General features: G+C 40.0%; 1 protein-coding gene across 1 annotated transcript; it reads left to right on the top strand.

Moving 5' to 3' along the window:
* The first annotated feature begins 2,861 nt into the window (after nucleotides 1-2,861).
* LOC104427752 (IAA-amino acid hydrolase ILR1-like) lies at nucleotides 2,862-5,700 on the top strand. Its single transcript, XM_039304326.1, has 5 exons — nucleotides 2,862-3,458; nucleotides 3,888-4,013; nucleotides 4,123-4,437; nucleotides 4,863-4,991; nucleotides 5,079-5,700. The coding sequence occupies exons 1-5, from the start codon at nucleotides 3,105-3,107 to the stop codon at nucleotides 5,460-5,462; spliced, it is 1,308 nt and encodes a 435-aa protein (XP_039160260.1). The 5' UTR covers nucleotides 2,862-3,104; the 3' UTR covers nucleotides 5,463-5,700.
* The last annotated feature ends 6,869 nt before the right edge of the window (nucleotides 5,701-12,569 follow it).

Genomic DNA, 12,569 nt, shown 5'->3' with positions numbered 1-12,569 from the left:
TTTTGAGCTGAAAGGCCTAACTGCGCGCGGACGGTGATCTTGGCTCTATCTTCGCACTGGCACTGCCGAACAGAAGGCCAAATCGAGCCCAGGAATTCAACGAGTCCCTGCGGAAATGCAGAGGAGATTCGAAAGATTGAACGGAATAAGCGAGCGAGAAGGAGGAGGCGATTTTGTTACCGAAGAAGAGAGAATTTGAAACGTTGGAGAGAGAAGATCCCGTTTTTATGGCAATGGAAAATGGAGGGAAAAGAGGAAGTACGAAGCAATTTTCAATTTTCTTTCTATTTTTAAAGAAGTAACGAGACTTTCTTTTCTAATCAAATATTGGAAATGGAAAAAGTATTATTTTAGGTTCCATAAACAGATTAAAAATAGTTGTAAGCTATGTAGTATTGACATTGAACACACAACATGCGATATGACACGACGTGATACGTCGACACGTCATTTTTTAAAAAATAAAGAATTCGATATGTTATATAATAAATAAATATTTTTATATGTACATATGATTATTTCAAAAATAAAGAGTAGAATCAACTTATTTAAATAAATTTATGATCTTTTATGGTGATAAGAATTTATTTTTATTCAATATTATTCATCTTTTTTCTTGAAATCACCCTCCCTTCCAAAAGAAAAACAAAAAAAAAAAAAAAGATAAATTATGCCAAATTGGACGGACATCCCCATTTTAATTTTTTCTACTCTTCACGGCATCATCATTTTATTTTTTTCCCTACTCCTCCTTGAAAACCCAAACCCAAGTTGCCTACTCTTCCTCCTAGGCTCCTCTTCCTTGCACGCTACCCAATTTTTAATTTTTTCTACCCTTCTTTGAAAACCCAAACCCTAGCTATCTCCTCCTCCTAGGCTCCTCCTCCACGGCACCCTCGTTTTTTATTTTTATTTTTCTGCCCTTCCTTAGAAACCTAAACCGTAGTTGCCTCCTCCTTCTAGGCTCCTCCTCCTTGCATGGCGTCCCCATTCTTCATCTTTTTTTTCTTCTCTTCTTCCTAAAGCAAAAAGAGCAACCTTAGAAACCCCCGAAAAACGCTGGCCTGTCCCTAGCTTGCGTGTGTCGTACATTCAACTCATTGGGGAGACCAGAATACCAGATTTTTAATTGTTCTATATTATGAGGAATTCCTCATGATATAGAACAATTATGTTCTTATAATTTTGGGTATTGGGATCAAGTACAAGTGGCCCGTCCCTGTGATTAAATAAAGCAATTGTTTCTATTGACATGTCGCAAACAATAATGTTTTTTCCGCTTTTTTATTTTTATTTATTTTGAAACTTGCGTGTTCTAACATAAAATAAAATAAAAACCAATTTGATTTCATTTCAAATATGGCAGTTGCAATGAGGAAAGGAATTGATTTTTTTTTTTTTTCATTAAGAACTTGGATTATAAAAATAATTGTTGATCAATCTTGTTTTACAAGCATAGAATTTAATTTTGATGGAGAAAATTAACTTGTCATTCGACGTTTGGTATGAGAACATTTCACAAGACTTGAGTATATCGAAGATCCAAAAACTTATGGTATTTGGACTTATTAATACTCAACTTCTGAAATCAAATTGAGTCTAATCAAGCTTCAAATTAGTTTTTTGAAAATATTTGATAGTCATAAAAAAAAGAGACAAAAACATTTTTAATTATATAGACTTTTGATCTTATTAAAATTATAACAAAAGGATAACAGCCTTGCTTGATTTAACGTAGAAACGACTCTCATGATTGGAGGGCCAATTCCATCAAAGATTAACATATCTAGACGATGGATTGATGAACGATGCTTATTTGCCACATATCCAAGCGGAAGAACCCATGAGTATACTAGATGACCACTCTATGACCACATCATACAAGTTTCATCAATCTTTTATTTCAGTTTATCTAGTAGTCCGTCCTTATAGGCTAGTTTTTTTTATTTAAAAAAAGAATCTAAAAAATAGGCCCATATAGATCACCAGATCCCATGTGTATTTATTGATGAGACAAATCTCTTAAAAATATGTATATAAAACATGAAATCATTTTTTTTTTAAAAAGAAAAAGCTAACAAGTTAAAATCAAACTAAGCCAAATTGTTGATTTGAAAAATCGAGTCAACTAATATAGATAAAGAATATGTGAGAAGTGGAGGATAACGTTACTATATTTGATAGAAATAGCACGGAGTAATACAGATAAGTCTTACAAAAATAAAACCTAAAACCTAATATGATATGATGATTTGGGAAATGTGCTTCCGGGTCGGGGCGAGACCCCATTTATTTCGGGTCAAGTCGAGCATCCCGAAGACCCGACCCGACTTATTGACACCCGTAGCTCTAATTATTCCAATAACATTAGTGCAATGGTAAAGAGTAATTGATGTTTTCCTCAACTATTTCGGCATCGGGATCGAAAAGAAGTGCAGTGACAGCCATCGAGACGAGAAAGGGCACTTCACTTCAAAATGCGAAACCTTTGTGATGAGGTAGAGTGCTGACTTATCCGAGTGAATTAATAAAGGTTGAGATAGTTTTAATGTAAAAGGTAAAGAGCAAATTGGGGTAGAATGGAAAAATTAATTGAAGTGTAAATTTTTGTCCCCCATAAATGCACGACAATCCCACCCAGTAGTGCTCGGATCATCCTCCAAAGATGAATTGTATAGATACTTATTTTATAACTCGATAACATCAGCTCTCAATTTTTTTTCCTTCCTTTCAGAGCTATCCTTGCATAAAATAATTAAAAGAAAAGCTGACGAAAAGATTTCAGTCAGACCCACGTTGGCTTATAATACTGACCGGCAACAGCAATAATTTCTCAGAACGTGAAGCGCAATTCTAGACGTCCCTCCTGTCTCTCTCCTGTCCGCTCTGGAAGCGCAATTCCTCCGATTATAGAATGACATCCTCTCAATTTCTTAACCCACTTGTCTGCTCCAAAAGGGACAAAGCAAGCCGACAAACTCCCACGCATCTTTGCTGAAACCGAAACGTCAACCTCAATTTCCCACTCTGTTTCATCGCCCACCCGGCTTTCAGTTTCTTTAACTTCGAATCGCGTTTGAGTTCCAGAGCCATTCTTCTTCCATATGGGGCTCGCTCACTTGCTGCTGTTGTCGCTCTCTCTCTTCCGCGTCTGTGGGTCGTGCGCTGCGGAGCTCAAATCCGAGCCCCAGCTCAGGCCTTTGACCCAAGACTTGCTGGAATCGGCCAAGGACCCGGAGTTCTTCCGGTGGATGCGGGACATCAGGAGGAGGATCCACGAGTACCCGGAGCTCGGGTTCGAGGAGCACCGGACGAGCCAGCTCATTAGGGACGAGCTCGATTCGCTTGGGATCAAGTACAAGTGGCCCGTCGCCAAAACTGGCGTCGTCGCTTTCATGGGGTCTGGAGAGAAGCCGGTGTTCGCTCTCAGAGCCGACATGGATGCTCTACCATTGCAGGTGATCGATCTTTAATAGCATAGAGCACTGGGATTTTTGGATTTCACGTCACAATTTTCAGAAGCCCTAGAAGTTTCTGTCAGTGTAATGGGATTTGGGTTATGCAGAAAACGGAGGTGAAGTGTTTGTTCTTTGACAGAAATAGCGAATGCCTGTCAACTGTGGGCAAGTGCTTGAGTAAAAGTAATTAATCGGTGATGTCTGATAGTAGAAACAGGGCTATAGGTTTCGGGTATATACGTGTGGCTAATGTGATTGATCTACTTGTAAAAATCACGGGTAAGCCTAGAGTAGAGGCGGGTATTTGCCGACGGTTAGTAATTTGAAGGAGGGTGCTTTGAAATTCCATGTGAACCATGAGTAAATGCAGAGTAGTTCTTGTTTCGATTCCTTGCTATCTTTATAATGTGCATTGATGATCACATAAAGGAACTAGTGGAGTGGGAGCACAAAAGCAAGATTGATGGGAAAATGCATGCCTGCGGCCATGATACCCATGTGGCTATGCTCCTCGGGGCAGCTAAATTGCTCAAAGAGAGGGAACATACGATCAAGGTGCTTCTCATCTCACCCTTCACCATCTCAAACTTAGATGCTAAAGCGGCTGGCTTTTTTTCACCTTCAAGACAATTTACGCAATTTTATTGGGTCCTGAATTCTTAAGGGAACTGTAAAGCTTGTATTCCAGCCTGGAGAAGAAGGTTACTCGGGTGCTTATTACATGTTGCAAGATGGAGTTCTCGATGACCTTGATGGAATCCTCAGCATCCACGTCTTGCCTACTGTGCCGACAGGGTTCCTAGCTTCCAGGCCTGGCCCGATGCTTGCAGGTGCTGGGGTATTTTCGGCTACTATTCAGGGGAAAGGCGGGCACGCAGCACTTCCACATCACAATATAGACCCCATTGTTGCAGCTTCATCTGCAATCCTCAGTCTTCAGCAAATTGTATCAAGAGAGACCGATCCTCTTGAGGGAAAGGTACTTTCCTTGTCTGTTTTATTCGTTATCCTAAGCTTCTAAAGGTTGGATAGGAATATGATTATGCATGTGCATGTGATTGAAATCATACAAGAGTATGATATCTGCAGCAATTTCATATCCCTGCCAAACTTGTCATCTGAAGGTACTTTTTGTTGTTTGTTAACCATGCATTGTACTCTCAGAATAAGGAAACAGAAGGCCTAAATCTCGTTTGAAGCTATCATTGTAGAATGCTAAATTCCTCTCCATGAAATTTCTTATTCCTTAGTGCCCAAATGCGACAGATCATTGTGTATGAACTTCCTTGGCAAAATGTGTATCTGACTAATGGAATCTCCAGTGATGCGCTATGTGTCTTTTCTTGTTGCATGTTATGGTCTAGCTTTAGCATCATCTCGAAATTCCGTACTTTAAATGGACAGGTGGTGACGGTCGGGTACATCGAAGGAGGCCATACCGCTAATGTGATTCCTGAGTCTGTCAAATTTGCGGGAACCTTCAGAAGTTTGAGTTCCAGTGGTCTCTTATCCCTTCAGAAGAGGATAAAAGAGGTAAATCGATGAATTCATTGGCCAGTCTTTTACTTCCAAGGTGGTTGGTTTTCTTATTCTTGCAAATACTTTGTGTTATGATTACAGGTGATAGAAATGCAAGCGGCTGTTCACAGATGTAAAGCTGTGGTGGACTTCGGAGAGGATGGAGTGCCTCTTTACCCTGTGATGGCTAATGATGAAGTCCTATATGAACACACGAAAAAGGTTGGAGAGATCCTGCTCGGTGAAGGCAAAGTGCAACTTATGCCAGTGACAATGGGATCTGAGGACTTCAGCTTCTTTGCCGAGAAGACTGCTTCTTTGATTTTTGTGGTGGGGATACAGAATGAGACTCTGAAATCGCATCATGTGCTGCACTCGCCGTACTTCTTTGTCGATGAGGAGGCTTTACCCATTGGAGTGGCTCTTCATTCAGCTGTTGCGATATCGTATTTGGATGAGCACGCAGATGCCAAAAGTGTGTCCTAACTATGGCTACCTTAAGCCTCAACCTGTGTAATATAGTTTTAAAGGGTAACCCTTAACATCTCTGGCCAGTGTATTTGACCAGAGCTTCCCTCATTCGCTAGCCAGTCTGCAGGTTTTTTGCCTTTACAAAAGGCGCGGGATCTTGATCTCCCTATCGCCTTGAATTAACAGATATGTGTATATCAATAAGCAGTAGAGTATTGCATTCGCAAGAATTTTCTTTGACTTGCTTTCGCAATCATATCTGCAGTGGTCTTTGAATCCAGTTCAAAGTAATCTTCGACAAACCCTGCTCTTGTGCATATCATGCCCATGAGTAAGCTTGAACAGAAGATGAATCCTCCTTTCCAATCTCCTCCTTCATCAAGTAAGAATCTTCGTTCTCCAACCAAGCCCATCTTAATTTCAGAGCAAGCTCAAAAGATAGATTCAAGCTTTAAGTTCTGTGAGAAATTTCGTCGAAAGTCTCCATTATCTGTTTATATATACGTGTGATTTTTTAAACCTAACTCTTTCTAAATTTACATTTTGATGGTTCTTTTTTCTTGGGTATATTAATCCATCTTATTTTACATGCTCAAAGATGGTTTCATTCCAAACTCTTTTCGACAAATGTCTGTTAAACTCGCGGTTCAAAGTTCTAGCCAAAATTTGGAGTTTGGATGGAGCTCGGAGATCGGATGGGTCGGTGACTTGTTTGGAGGTGCCTGGGGTTCGAGGAGCCAAGAGACTGGTCGCCAGGCCCTGGAGAACGGACGGGTCGGAGACATGTTTGGAGGCGCCTGTGGTGCGAGGAGGCCAGAGATTCATTTATGGCAAAAAAGAAATCATAAAAGCTAAATTTAGGAAAAATTGATTAAGATATACGATTTTGTCCGCGACTGATATGGAAGGGTTGCTTTACTTGCTTGGTTCATCGGACCGGCTTCTAGTTCACTCTTCACCCGCGTTTAAGTCGCCCCATTTTGTCCATAGTAAGTGTTTTCCAGCGGGAGTGGGTGTGGTGAGACCTGGGCTTATTAGTTTCGTTTGCATGCGCGTGAATCTGTGTGATTTCGAGTTGATTTGGGACGGTTTCGTGACTGAGTTGGGGCTCAGGCCACAATTCGCAGACGGACATGGCTCGTGATTCATGGTGGTGGTTGGAAGCGAGGCGAGTCGAGGCATGGGGTGATCGAGGCTTGAGGTGGTCCTAATCTGTGCATCCGTTGACGATGTTCTCTTAGGGCAACAACCCATGAAAGGGAAGAAAGGAAACAAGCCAGGAAAGAAGTGATACGGTCGTTTAAGGAGGGAGAGGGACGGGTATCAGATTAATATATGTTTTTAAAAGAAACATTTCATTTATGATTAATATATGTTTTTAAAAGAAACATTTCATTTATCTTCATGGATATCAATAAAGAAAGGTAGTCCAACCGCAAATCAAGACAAATTCCGAACAAATCCAAAACAAAACAAGCTCCATAAGAAGATAAATCATCAAATTAAGGTAAGGGATTACATATTTAAAGAATAAATTTGTGATTTCTTTATATCAAAATCGGTGGCCAATCACCAAATCTATCCTCGGTAACGAGCTCACACCGAGATTTCAATATGTTGCTACAGCTTTGCCTTCCGGTGGTGTGTGTATGGATTTGACATCCTCAACACTATCACTGTTTAAAGTGCATAGATTCGATGCCATGATAGTGAAACCTTCACAAAGCTTCTATGATCTCCCGAGATCATACATGTAAAAAACCCTAAATCTAAAGTAGATCAGGATAAAAACCTTCCCAAAACGGCAGGGAGAAACTTCTAGATTTAAACTAGATTGGAAAAGAAAAGCTCATCAAAAGAGGATGAAAGCAAGAAATAGTTCAGTCAAAGACAAAAGAAAAAAGGGAGGGGAGAGAGATGTAGCTCAAACCTTTCTACTCATGAAAGTTAAAAAGAAAACTGTGTGAAAATGAGAGAGAGAGAGAGAGAAATTAATTAAGTAGCCTTGAATAATCAACTTCTTAATTAAGTACACGATGCCATTAATTTTTTGAAGCGATGGCATAGATTGACTATTGTAGTATCTTTCAAGGAAAATTACATAAAAATCTTTTTAAGTGAGTCATAATTTTCTTTTCTAATTTCTCGTCTCTTTGTTAGCAAGAACTTTCTCTCTAATCTTTACTGGTCAATTTTTCTTTTCTATTTTGTTGTAGGGATTTACACTAGAAAAATCAAACGCTTTGAGACATGGGTTGTTGCAAATTAACTTAAAGTTTATCTCCACTAAGAAAGCGCGTAGGATCACTCACGAGAAGATGATCAAGGGGTCTAATGAAGAAGGCCCGAGAATGATCCACCTAGTGCGGCGTCACCATGTGTACAATTATCTAGGGCCCTGCAAGGTCCGCCATTGCCACTGAACCCAAGGTCTGGCCTGAGAGTCCTGAGAAGGTCAAGCTTATCATCAAGCAAAACATGATCAAGAGGGCTGACTGCCGTGCCAATAGGATGGTCGGCCGTGTCAAGAGGGCTGACCACCATGCCAAGAGGACTCGAGGAAACTGTTGGCCTCTCTAAGGCACAAGCTCGAAGCGGCCATGGCGAGGCTGGCCATGATGAAGGAAGACGCCATGAGGAGATCATCGAGCTGTATGTATGATGGTCACATACCTGCAAATGATCATATGTGTCATCATCATCAGATGCATTCCTTGTTTCAGGATCACTGCCTTTTTGGCGACCCCCCGCCTGGGCAAAACTTCCGCCGCACTGGAGGGGATGATGCTCTTGGAGACGTCGTCGTACGGCCCCAGCGCGGGCAATCTGTCATTGGGAGGTGCTCCAAGCTTCAGGGCGTGCTACAACGCGCTGATGGTCCAGCCTGCCAGCCCCGCCCCCCGAGCTGGCCCCCGTGACGCTAGGCGATCTGATCTAGACCAAAATGATGCAGGGCTTCTTCACAGGGGACTCACCCATTTCATTATTATCACTGAGCTTCTGAGCGACGAGTTTGATTTACTTCGTTATGCATTATTAAGCAACTTCAGCCATTTCCTTTAGGTGGTTCGTTTACAATGTATATGTATGTCAACATTTATTGCTGCAGTAAGGTTTTCTGTTCAAATGAAATTGTTTGGATGGGCAAGTGAGGAGTCATATAATTTTTTCCTTTTGGATTTCCGAAAAGATGGAAAAAAGGGAAGAAATTAATAAAATTTGACTGATTGACGTCTGACGGCAAGAATGTATGAGATTAAGGAAAATATGCTTTATTGGAAATCACTTACGATTCTATTCTAATATATAGCCCTTCTTTATTTTTCTGTCTGTATATTTTATAATAAACATAAGCATATTAATTGTTCATATTGTAACGTCGACTTAACTTGCCGTCTTTCTTATTGTACTAAAGTTCTACGTACATCGAAAATACTCATTTTTTTTTTAAATAATGGAAAAGAAAAAGGAAAAGTGAATGGAGTTAAGTGCGGATATGTGTTGAAATCAGTCATCATATTTCACACTTCGGAAACATAAAGATGGATGTGAGGCATTCTAGGAGGATAAGTACACTAATGGTGCCATAAGTTGTGTACGACGCTCACTTTGGTACCAAAAGTTTCCGTCGGATCACTTAAGTGCCAAATCGGAGGAAAAACGCTCACTTTGGTGCCACCGACAAAAGATTCCGGCCAAAATAATTACGTGATTTTTTTTTTAAAATCGACAAGGCCTTAAACGACGTCGTTTTGCCGTCATACATGGATGGCCTCACAAAAACGACGCCGTTTAACTCATTGGGGATTGAAATTAGGGGTTTCGACTTGGTCGCCGAGTGGCCGTCGTCGGGGGGTTGGGGTCGGGGTCGGGGTCGGGGTCGAAGCTGCGGCCGACGAGTGGCCATCATCAAGGTCGAGGTCGGGGGTCGGGGTTTGAGCCGCGGCCATCGAGTGGCCATCGTCACGGTCGGGGTCGAGGTCGGGGTCGGAGCTGCGGCCGTCGAGTGGCTATCGTTGGGGTCGGGGTCGGGGTCGAGGTCGAAGCCACTGCCGTTGAGTGGCCATCGTCGGGGTTGGGGTCGAGGTCGGGGTTGAAGCCGTGGCCGCCAAGCGCAAGGACCGTCGAGGACGGCGACGGCCGGAGATTAGGTTTTGAATTGGGGAGACACCAAACGGCATCATTTTGGTGTTAGGATGCTGACTGTGTTCTCCGGTGAGCCACATCAACTTAAAAAATTAATAAAAAAGTGCCACGTCGGATTTCCGGCCAACCGGATCGGAGTTGGCACCAAAGTGAGCGTTTTTCAAATTTTTTGGCACTTAAGTGATCCGACGGAAACTTTTGGCATCAAAGTGAGCGCCGTACACAATTTATGGCACCATTAGTGTACTTATCCCCGAGGATACTAGAGAGCCATGGCTTTTGCATCTTCAAGGGTATGTCTTACGACTGAACAAAGACAAATGGCCACTACAAACTTAAGTAACTTTCCACTTAACATAAATTTCCATCCTGTGTTGCTTTTTGCAGTCTGCATTAGTCATTACATCGAAGATGTTGGCTTTGCATCGTGTGTTTTTTTTGCATGTACTCGTCAATTAAGAAGCATTAGTTAACATAAGAAGGTACTTCCAAGACTTTGAAGTCGAGTCAATTTGACTGAATCTACCCGTATGACTTATTTATCTTGCATTATTTTATACCAACTTTTAGTTGAATATTATTCTTCATATGTTTGCTATTAAGAATAACGAGGACAGCAGAGTTAATGAATCTTTCCAGAGTTATAGCTGCTTACCTGTGTCCCTTTTTTGCCATGTAATGTTCTTCGAACTTAGTAAATGTTAAAGTTGATAGTTTCATCCGAAAAGAACATGAACCAAATTTTCTTAACAAATTTAGACATGATCATATTATTTAAGTCTATCTAACAGCATGTTTGTGTCTTGAAGGACAGTGATACTAACGATCATCTACCGTGCTTATTACTATTGGAAATAGCTAATACTCATCTTTGGACAGTGAAAATTAGCTTAGTTTTGAAATTGGGCGCAGTTCCGTAACTATTAATGAGTGGTTCCATGACTTCTTATAGGTATAGGCATCCCAAGTAATTCAATCTTATGGTTCTTACTGCTAATTCATATAGAGCCATCGAATCGGCCTAATTAGCAATTGAAGCTATATGCATTATATGGACATAAAGCAAATGGTCAAGATCATTCAATACGATGGTATAAACATGATACCAAGGCAAATCCCTCCTCAGCCTACAGGGTATTAGCAGCCATTTCCAACTATTGTTCCCCACCCAAGGGCAGGTTCTTACTCATCCTTAATTTGATTTGTCTACCATTATAAACAATAAATTTCATATTATCCATGGAATTCGAACTTGAACTCTAAATTGATAAAATTAGGTGGACGAATTTTCCACCTCTAAGGAAAAACCACTTTGATCTCCTATTAAAAAACTTCACAATTCTCCCTTTGGGGCTTCAACTCTTACATTAAAACGGACTTAATTGGATTGAGCTTTGATACGGAAACCTACTAAGTGACAACTTTCAAATTCAGAGAAACCCTGGAATAAAAATGGGTAATTCTGAACCAAATCCTGTCATCTTACATTGGCATTAACTTGGTTCTTCTTTCTTTCTTTACCCCTCCTTTTAGAAGTCCAAACACCTGCTGAAGACTTCAGCAATAATTCTTGCAGTCTCCGACCCATAAAAGTACAGGAGAGGAGGGCCTACTCCCACTTTCAATTATTTACGGCCTTGTACCATATATTTCTATTTAAATTTCTTTATTTGATTTTGACTTTTCAAAAATCAAATTTTCCCTACTTCTATTTAAACTTGCCGCTCACAGAATTATAGTATAAAAGGTGACCTCGAACAAACCTAAGCAATTTGCTCTCTACATGTGTCGTTTTAACTAATGTTTCGCATCGCTAGTCTCTTTGAATTTTACTTAACACATTAATATATATATATATATATATATATATATATATATATATATATATATATATATATCAATGACACACAAGAAAGACATGGATCCCACATAAATTCAAATAATCATTCGTTATGCATTTTCCACATTTAAATTTGTACCTTTGATTTTTAAAACATTTCAAGAAGTGTCATTTCTATTTATAATCGATGGGCATCTTAGAGAATATCTATTGATAAAGACTCTCCAATGACGAGAATTCGACCGGACGTGATTTTCCAACCAAACTTTATGAAAACGAAAAAGAAGGAAGAAGAAAAATTCAAAAGTGATGCTCGTATAGTAAATGACCACAAATTTTCCTCGGCAGTCTCCGTGTTCATGTGTCCCCATCGCACACTTTGTCATCCTAGACCCGGTCAACGCAAGCCTTCTGCAAACTTTGGATCGAAATCACGTCAAATGAAGGAGGAGGGAGCATTTTTCACTGTGCTTCGAAAGAAAGTTTCTAGAACATTTCAATGCATATTATTCTTATTCTTTCTTCTTCTTCTTCTTCTTTTGGTAAAGCATATTATTCTTATTCTTCTTGGGACCAAAAACCTAAAATTCTTATTCAAGAAAGTCGTCCGGATGATTAGTGTGTGTCGAGAAAAGAACAAGTTTTCTGGCTGAATAGTGCACGTATTAAAGGTATGGTATTATAGTTTTACAAAACCAAGTCAACATGACATGCACGAAATCCACGTATTTCCATCAATCTTCTTTATTAAATTGGTGTCCATGGCATAGTTCATTCAGATTAATTAATGCTAAGACGGCAATAAATATGTTCAAATATATTAGGGATCTAATTGGATCAATTGAAAGTTCTCGAAGACATTGCATATTGGTCAAAAGTGATACAAATGAACAAACTGAAAATTCAAGTATGATATGACACATCGATAAAAGTTTACAAATGACTAACACCAATTGACAAGAGTTGTTGACATGGAATTTAAGTTATGCAAGGCAATTAACTACGTAATTTAATTACTGTGTTGGCATTGGTCAAATATGAGAGAGTGCAAAGAGGTTTATTTAATCATTGGGGTTTGTCATATGTTGACACCTAAATTTTGGCGATCTTAAAGAAAAAATTTGCATAGCATAAAA

Source organism: Eucalyptus grandis, chromosome 11 (assembly GCF_016545825.1).
Source record: "Eucalyptus grandis isolate ANBG69807.140 chromosome 11, ASM1654582v1, whole genome shotgun sequence".
In the NCBI taxonomy this organism is placed as follows: Eukaryota; Viridiplantae; Streptophyta; class Magnoliopsida; order Myrtales; family Myrtaceae; genus Eucalyptus; species Eucalyptus grandis.
The sequence above is the reverse complement of the archived record's forward strand: the minus strand, read 5'-3'. Positions and strand labels throughout refer to the sequence as shown.

Coding starts and splice junctions, on each gene's coding strand:
- LOC104427752 (XM_039304326.1), top strand. CDS start 3,105: ATGGGGCTCGCTCACTTGCTGCTGTTGTCGCTCTCTCTCTTCCGCGTC. Junction 4,014..4,122: donor AGAGGGAACATACGATCAAG/GTGCTTCTCATC, acceptor TGAATTCTTAAG/GGAACTGTAAAGCTTGTATT. Junction 4,438..4,862: donor CCGATCCTCTTGAGGGAAAG/GTACTTTCCTTG, acceptor TTAAATGGACAG/GTGGTGACGGTCGGGTACAT.